This window comes from Triticum dicoccoides, chromosome 2A (assembly GCF_002162155.2).
Source record: "Triticum dicoccoides isolate Atlit2015 ecotype Zavitan chromosome 2A, WEW_v2.0, whole genome shotgun sequence".
Taxonomy (NCBI): Eukaryota; Viridiplantae; Streptophyta; class Magnoliopsida; order Poales; family Poaceae; genus Triticum; species Triticum dicoccoides.
This window is the reverse complement of record NC_041382.1, coordinates 774,009,400-774,018,216: the sequence shown is the minus strand read 5'-3', so window position 1 is coordinate 774,018,216 and position 8,817 is coordinate 774,009,400. Positions and strand designations below refer to the sequence as shown.

The following is an 8,817-nucleotide window of genomic DNA, read 5'->3' as shown; positions in this document are numbered from 1 at the left end:
GCCATGCTGGCCGAGCCTGTCGCCGCGATGCGCTAGCTCGCGGGGGCCCTGCTGTGCGAACCCCACCGACCGCGTACGCCGGCGCCGGTCTCTGGTCGGGCACAGCTGCCATGCGCCTGGTCGGGCACAGAGCCACGGCCTCGTCCCGCCCGCTGCCAGCCGCGTCGCACAAGGCACGCCTAGGCCCCGGCCCCCACATCCTGCCGCCCGGAGCTCGCCGTTGTCGCCTGCCATCGTCGCCGCCCGCCGCTCGGCACGGGCCACGCCGTTGTGGGCCAAGAGCAACAGCCGGTGCGCGCTGAGGTACATCTCCAACGCTTCAGCCCGCCCCCGTCGGCCCCGATGAAGAAATCCATCACCGCAGCGTGATTGTAGGGGTTGAGGACATTGGCGTAGAGTTTGTTATTTTCCTTTGTGGTAAAGCACAGTCAGTCAACCTAAATTCATGGGAGCGTTCGCCCTTGATCCTTGGGGACATGCACCGCCGGCGCCGGACAGGGTCGGCCCGCGTGCGTGTTGCCGGGAGCCACCTTGGGCGCGTCTTCTTCTCTGCGTGCCCTGTTCTCCCTCCCTCATGCGTTGCTTTGGGTTCCTCAATGACGGGCTCCTCGCGCGTCCCGGTGGCAGCGGCTCGCTTGCATTGCCGGGCGTCTTGCATGCTCTTGGGAATTTCTCGCTTTTGGATGGAGGTTTCGGACGGGAATTGATTAGATTGGGAGGTGAGCGTTAATGAAGGGAGAGAGGATAACTGATGATAGTTCAGATTGCATGCGCTGCGTGATTGTAGGAGTTTCCGATGCGGGATGTGGGGTGTTATCCTCGGTGGAGTACGGTTAGTCATTGGAAATTGCCAAGTGCACACCATAGAATTGTTAAATCAATGAGGATTGTTATATTGAGATTTATGGACAAATCGTATGGTGCTGACTGAATCGTGGGGTATTGTGGGACTAATTGCGGGGTGCACGTAAGAAAATTTATATTTGATTATTTAATAGTGGTGGGGATTGTGGAGGCAGTACACACCATAGCGTAGCGCCGTGGTGGTAAAAGTGGAGTCATCACAGCGCCAGCTGCCGTCCGTTGGTCAAAGTCAGACCCAACGGGCCTCCCGCTATTTCGAATTCCGACGAGAGGCAGCAAGGGAAAGAGGCGAGAAATTGCGGAGCAAAGAACCCGAGGCGATGTTTCAAAAAAAAACCGAGGCGAACCTTTTTTTGCAACATAAAAGAGTTTTATTGCTTACTTAAGCAGGCAAACAGTCACGATACAACGTGTTCATTAGGAAAACAGGAGTGTAATTAAGCCATAAACATCTTCTCCTAACACTTGTCGCCTGCTTCGCACATAAATGAGCCGCTTCATTAGCTTCTCTACGAACGAATTTCAGCCTAAAACTCTCAAATTGATCAGAAAGCTCCCTGATCTCTTGAAGAATGGCAGCTATCTCTGAACGATCGAAGGTATCTGACTCCCACAACTTAACAATAGCTTGAGCATCAGTTTCCACCTCAACTTTGCTGAAACCTCTCTCAATAGCCATTCGAACCCCATCTCGAATTGCTTCCGCTTCCATGGACTGTGAGCTAGCTGCAAAATTATACCAAAGGGCTTGTGCACGAAGTAATGCACCCTCCCTATCCCGAATAACCATCCCAGTCGAACCTTGACAAGAAACATCATCAAAGGATGCATCTACATTAATCTTCATCACGCCTTCATCAGGTGGATTCCATTTTATTTGTTTTGATTGCTTCGGCTTGCTTACTTTTCCAGCACTTGTTGAGTCCATTACCGAGTCTATCACTCATCTTACTGATTGCATGATACAGCGCCCAGACTCTCCATGCTTTCTTGCATTTCGTTCAGTTCAGATCGCCCATGCTCCACTTAAAATTATACAAGCTTCAGATTGGGGTATCTTTGTACCATCCACCACATCGAACATCCAAGAGTGTGGATGTAGGTCAGGAATTTTTATGCCAGTTAGGGACTTCACCTGCTCCCAGAAGATCCTTGCCCAAGTGCAATCAAAGATAGCATGCATTGTAGTTTCCTGTTGACCACAAGTGTCACAGAAATCAATACGTTCCATATGTCGTCGCTTCAAAACGGCACGACAGGGTATAAAGTCATGGATAATACGCCACCAGAAATTCTTCACCTTGGGAGGGACCTCAAGTTTCCACATTTTCTTCTATACCTTCTCCTGATTGATGCTAGACCCAGGCTGGTAAGTTTGACGACTTTTAGAGAGAAGAACTCTATATGCCGATTTCACAGTGAAATGACCATGTTTTCTGGTTGCCAAGCCCAAATATCCTCAGCTGAATTACTAATCGGAATCCTGCATATTACACTAACATCCGGTTCCACAAAATTTGCATTAATCAAATTCATATTCCATTCACCATTGTCTGCGTCAATCAATTCTTCCACCCTACTGATAGCTGCATCAGGAAGCTGAATTAGGGGTTTGAAACCATGGTTAAAAGGAATCCATGGATCCTCCCATGGGTGAATAGAAGAACCATCACCAACCCTCTTTATCAGGCCTAATTTTAGACCCTCTCTGCCATGAAGAATGGCTCTCCAAATATGCGAGGATCCTCTTTTGTTCTTAGCTGACATAAATTCATGATCATGATAGTACTTACCCTTTAAGACTCTAGCGCATAGAGAATCTAGTGATGTAAGCAACCTCCAGCCTTGTTTCGCCAGCATAGCCTGGTTGAATAATTCGAAATCCCTAAAACCCATCCCTCCTTCTCCTTTAGGTATTGCAATATCCTTCCACTTCTTCCAATGCAATTCCCTCTTATTATCATCTCCCCCCCAAAAGAAGCGGGCCACAATATTGGTTAATTTCTTGCACAATTTCTTGAAAAGTCTAAAGCAGCTCATAGAATAAGTTGGGATAGCTTGGCATACCGCTTTAATCAAAACTTCCCTTGCCGCACTACTTAAGAGTTTAGGAACATACCCATTCACCAATTTTCGAATATTTGTTGCTATGTGCTCAAACTGTACATCAGAAGATTTATCAATGGCGGTTGGTAGTCCAAGGTACTTCTCAACTAATGCTTCCGTCGCAATCTCCATATTCACATGGACCATTGCCTTTGTCTCATCAGTACAATTTGCGCTAAAGAAAATGACTGATTTACTACGGTTGACCATCTGACCAGAAGCTGTTTTATAGATATCCAAAATGTTATGCAGCCTAGTGGCAGCCTCAACCGTAGCCTGTGTAAAGACCGAGCAATCATCGGCGAATAGTAGGTGTGAGACCCATGAAGCATGACGCCAACTCTTACACCTCGAGAAAGATGTACCGGACCTTTAAATTTCAGCAAACAACTCAATCCTTCCGCACAAATAAAAAATAAGTAAGGAGATATTGGATCGCCCTCCCTAAATCCTCAAGTGGGTCTGAAAGTGGAAGAAAATTGGCCATTCACGCGCACAGAACCTGAACCTGAACCCGAAACCGACGCGGCGCGGCGCACGAGGACGAGGACGAGGACGAGGACGGCGACCGACCCACGCCTCACCCACGCGTCTCCGCCCTCCTCCTCTTGAGTCCACGCAAGAGAGACCCTCCTCCTCACTCGCTCACACCCAACGCAAAGCTCCCATCTTTCCCCCGCACGCCACGCAAAACCCAGACCCTCCGCCTCCTCCGAATCCCCTCCTCCGCCGGCCGCCCTCCCGTACGACCAGCCGGCCCGGCGACGGACAGCATGGCGGCGGACTGAAGCGCGCTCGCGGCTCCGTCGGCCCGCGCTCTCCGGCTGCATTGGGCCAGATCCGCCCGGATCTGGGCGTCTCCAGCTCCAGAGGTGAGCCCCGGCCCTCGCCCCTCTCCGCCCCGCCTCGATTCGCAGTGTCCGCTCGCCGCCGGTGCGCCGAATCCCGGGGTTTCTCGGGGGTTTATTAAGTGTCCGCCGCGCTTGCTGCGCCGACGAAAATACAAAGCGCTCCCTTTCGCATATTCTCACGGATCCATTAGGTGTGGCACTGCCGTGCTAAATCCACGAATCACCTTTGATTCTGTGATTGATTCAATAAACTATTAGAGTACTAAGTTGGTGCCCCCGTCTGGCTGCCTTTTCGCCAAAAGCTTGATGCGCTTGTCGCGGCTCCCTCATTCGGATATTTATTTTTGTTTTACTTAACTATTTATATATGCTGCTTATTATCCACAGGTTAGATCTGTGCGTGTATGTCGCCTTCAGTTGTGATGTGAGCTCCGATGCGTCGCAGTCTGTCTGAGGCCATCGTTAGAGGTTGTTTGCTGACTGGAAAGCAGATTTAGTTTAGTCCTGTGGACTGGATGTCTAGGCTTGATGGGGACTGCTCCTGCCGAGATTCTCATTTCACCATGCAAATAGAAATAATACCACACCCTTTGGGGAGCCGGAACACACCGGTTCTTCTGTAGATCAGGGGCGATCTATGGAGTGAGTGGTTATGCGAGTGTGATTGCGACGCTTTAGTCATCTGCAGCATATAAGATTTTCTTGTTAAGCCTGGTCTTTATTCTTATTTGGATGTGACACTCAGTTTGTAGCATCTGCCAGGCTGCTACCTAACTGTGCTTTTCTTTATATATGTATGCTTATTTGGCTGTGCAAGATAAATTGCTGCATTTGCCAGGGTGCTACCTAACCGTGTTTTACTTTTTATATGTGCTTATTTGGCTGTGGTGGCCAGTTTGTACCATTTGGTAGTGGCGCTAACTGTGCTTTTCTTTCATGTGTGCAGTACACAGCAGTAGATCACACATCATCACCAAAAGCAATGGCGTCGTATAAGCTGGGCGTGGAGGTCGCAAGCGCTCATGACCTCATGCCCAAGGACGGGCAAGGTTCTGCCAGCGCCTGTGTTGAGCTTACCTTTGATGGTCAGCGGTTCCGCACGGCCATCAAGGAGAAGGACCTGAACCCCGTCTGGAACGAGCGCTTCTACTTCAACGTCTCTGATCCAACAAATCTTCCCGAGCTCGCTCTTGAAGCATATGTCTACAACATCCACAAGTCCATCGAAGGCTCCAGGTCATTCCTTGGCAAGGTCAGAATCGCTGGCACCTCATTCGTGCCCTTCACCGATGCTGTCATCATGCACTATCCACTGGAGAAGCGTGGGATGTTCTCCCGTGTCAAGGGGGAATTGGGCCTCAAAGTGTACATCACAAATGACCCCTCCATCAGGGCTTCCAACCCTCTTCCTGCAATGGACCCTGTTTCGAACAATACTCCTCCAACTCAAGCTGAGCAGATTGCTGCTGATATAACCGGTACTAATCTGAATGCTTCTCAGCGCCATCAAGAGCACAGGCATGATGAAGTGAGAACCTTGCATACCATAGCTAAGGATGTACAGCATCATCAGCACCATGGCCACCTTCCAGCCTCTTTTGCCGAGCAACCCTCCAACTCCAAGTATGGTGTTGAGCAAATGAAACCTCAACCTCAACAGCCCAAGATGGTCAGGATGTATTCAGCTGCCTCCCAGCAGCCCATGGACTATGCACTTAAAGAAACCAGCCCCTTTCTCGGTGGTGGACAGATTGTTGGTGGTCGGGTTATTGGTGGTGAGAAGCATGCTAGTACTTATGACTTAGTGGAGAGAATGCAGTATCTGTTTGTGCGTGTGGTCAAGGCACGGGACTTGCCTAACATGGACATCACTGGGAGCCTGGATCCTTTCGTGGAAGTGAGAGTTGGCAACTACAGGGGCATAACTAAGCACTTTGAGAAGCAGATGAACCCTGAGTGGAATGCTGTCTTTGCTTTCTCTAGAGAACGTATGCAGGCCTCTGTCATTGAAGTGTTGGTCAAAGACAAAGATCTTGTCAGGGATGATTTTGTTGGCATGGTGCGATTCGATCTGAATGATGTGCCAGTACGTGTGCCCCCTGACAGTCCACTGGCTCCAGAATGGTACCGGCTTGTTCATAAGGATGGGGACAAGTCAAGGGGTGAGCTGATGCTGGCAGTTTGGATTGGCACCCAAGCTGACGAGGCATTTCCTGATGCATGGCATTCAGATGCTGCTACACTTGAGGATCCATCTGCTGTAACACACATGAAGTCGAAAGTTTACCATGCACCCAGACTGTGGTACCTGCGAGTTAATATAATTGAGGCCCAAGATATTCTCATACATGATAAGACCCGCTATCCAGATGTTTTTGTCAGAGCACAGGTGGGGCATCAGCATGGGAGGACAAAACCTGTTCAGGCTAGAAACTTCAACCCATTTTGGAATGAAGACCTTATGTTTGTGGCTGCTGAACCTTTCGAGGATCACCTTATTCTGTCACTTGAAGATCGTGTAGCTCCTAACAAGGATGAGACGCTTGGCCGGATAATTATACCATTGACGATGATTGATAGGCGGGCTGATGACCGCATTGTCCATGGGAAGTGGTTTAATCTTGAGAAGCCTGTACTTGTTGATGTAGATCAACTAAAGAGAGAGAAGTTCTCTAGTCGGCTCCATCTCCGTCTCTGCCTTGATGGAGGATATCATGTTCTGGATGAGTCTACAAACTACAGCAGTGACCTCAGACCAACAGCCAAGCAACTCTGGAAGCCGTCGATTGGTCTGCTTGAGCTTGGAGTCCTTGGTGCACAGGGGATTGTTCCTATGAAGACACGTGATGGAAAAGGTTCATCAGACACCTATTGTGTTGCAAAGTATGGGTCAAAGTGGGTGCGAACACGTACTATCATGAACAATCCAAACCCCAAGTTCAATGAACAGTACACTTGGGAGGTCTATGATCCGGCAACTGTCCTGACTATTGGTGCTTTTGACAATGGCCAGCTTGGAGAGAGGAATGGGGACAAGCCATCCAGTGGTAAAGATGCGAAAATCGGCAAGGTCCGAATTCGCCTTTCAACACTTGAAACTGGCCGAGTATACACCCACTCATATCCGCTCCTGGTTCTGCACCCATCAGGGGTGAAGAAGATGGGTGAACTGCACCTAGCCATACGATTTTCCTCAACGTCATTGGTCAACATGCTATACCTGTACTCCCGACCTTTGCTGCCGAAGATGCACTATGCACGCCCAATACCAGTGCTTCAGGTTGACATGCTCCGCCACCAAGCTGTCCAGATTGTGGCTGCCCGTCTCAGCCGAATGGAGCCACCTCTGAGGAAGGAAGTTGTTGAGTACATGTCAGATTTTGACTCTCACTTGTGGAGCATGAGGAGAAGCAAAGCAAACTTCTTCAGGCTGATGAATGTCTTCTCAGGCCTGTTTGCCATCAGCAAGTGGTTCAGTGGTGTCTGCGCATGGAAGAACCCCATTACCACCGTGCTGGTTCACATCCTCTTTATAATGCTGGTGTGCTTTCCAGAGCTCATACTCCCAACAGTGTTCTTGTACATGTTCCTGATAGGGATCTGGAACTACCGTTACCGGCCTCGCTACCCTCCACACATGAACACCAAGATCTCTCATGCAGAAGCTGTTCACCCAGATGAACTCGACGAAGAGTTTGACACATTCCCCACAAGCCGGAGCCAAGAGGTTGTAAGGATGAGGTATGATAGGCTGAGGAGTGTTGCTGGAAGGATACAGACTGTTGTTGGCGATATCGCAACCCAAGGGGAGAGAGTTCAGGCACTGCTCAGTTGGAGGGATCCTCGGGCCACAGCAATATTTGTGCTATTCTGTTTCATAGCCGCGATAGTGCTGTACGTCACACCGCTCCAGGTTCTCGCAGCATTAGGAGGGTTCTATGCCATGAGGCACCCGAGGTTCAGGCACAGGTTGCCATCAACGCCAGTAAACTTCTTCAGGCGACTGCCAGCGAGGACAGACAGTATGCTGTGAAGATGCTACCATCTGGTGGCCTTATCGTTGTAATCCCTAGAATTACACCATGTCTGTCGCTGTAGCTCGACTCGCCGTGTTATTATTTGTGACTGTTTGTCGTTCAGGACTTCGAGTCTGCCTATCGTATTAGGTGCTGGATCCAGGGAATAATGTGCCGACAGCTTATCATGACTTGCCAGGTTTTGGAAGCATGCTGATTGTTTATGAAATATCTTGCTGTGTAATGTTCAGTACCCTGCTTGAATGGTTTTTGTGGTCATCTGTGTTTCTAACCACTTGGGTAACTGCATCTTTCTACAAGCATTTCTGTGGCTAGTTTCTGCTGGGCTGATTGTCCTTGGTTTTTGTGCTTATGTGATTTTGACGTGATATTTTTTTCCGGCTATGCCTTGATTGGAAGGATACTGTTTTAACTTTTGTAACTGTTTCCGTATGACTCTACATTTGGCCAAACCAGTGGAGTAACACTGTTTTCTTCCCCTTCCGTTTGCATTCTAACAATAGTTTTAAAAACTCATCGTTTAAAGAATGTCCAAAAATAAGTCATTGTAGTAGCTGGTGTACTGTAGGCCCAAAATATTTTGTCTACTTCTCTTTGTAGCTTCTCTGCCATTAATATTTCTCAATCAGGAATAGCCCATTCAAATATCAATGCTTTGCAATTTGTGTGGTTTTTATTAGAATCTGTGGACAGCATATGGACTGCAAATAATGAGGAATTTTAAGACATTCTAAGACTTCCTGAGATGCACAAATAAATCTCAGGACAGGTGCTTGCCACTTGTCACAAGTTCTTCAGAGTGCTGCCGCTTAAGGCTCTTCTCCAATCCTTCTCAAGTGGAAACATTACAGTATTGCTGAGAGCAAACATGGGTGCGGCAGAGTCATCCTCCAAGCTTGGTGGTTCCGTCCATGACTTCGTCGTTAAGGTCCTCCTGCCATCCCTCCCTCTGCCCCCCC

At 49.0% G+C, this 8,817-nt stretch overlaps 2 protein-coding genes across 2 annotated transcripts in view; both read left to right on the top strand.

The window, feature by feature from the left end:
* The first annotated feature begins 3,578 nt into the window (after positions 1 to 3,578).
* On the top strand, positions 3,579 to 8,116 carry LOC119357199 (FT-interacting protein 3-like). The gene is made up of 2 exons (XM_037624186.1): positions 3,579 to 3,842; positions 4,768 to 8,116. The coding sequence occupies exon 2, from the start codon at positions 4,804 to 4,806 to the stop codon at positions 7,852 to 7,854; it is 3,051 nt and encodes a 1,016-aa protein (XP_037480083.1). The 5' UTR covers positions 3,579 to 3,842; positions 4,768 to 4,803; the 3' UTR covers positions 7,855 to 8,116.
* Positions 8,117 to 8,595: 479 nt separating this feature from the next.
* Positions 8,596 to 8,817, top strand: part of LOC119357202 (probable phospholipid hydroperoxide glutathione peroxidase) — a 2,352-nt gene continuing 2,130 nt past the window's right edge. The window contains exon 1 of the mRNA XM_037624188.1: positions 8,596 to 8,786. Coding sequence (XP_037480085.1) covers positions 8,727 to 8,786 — 60 coding nt within the window. The 5' untranslated portion in view covers positions 8,596 to 8,726. The remainder of the gene's footprint in view (positions 8,787 to 8,817) is intronic.

Bases quoted from the DNA above. Each gene is read 5' to 3' on its own strand.
- LOC119357199 (XM_037624186.1), top strand. From the start codon at position 4,804: ATGGCGTCGTATAAGCTGGGCGTGGAGGTCGCAAGCGCTCATGACCTC.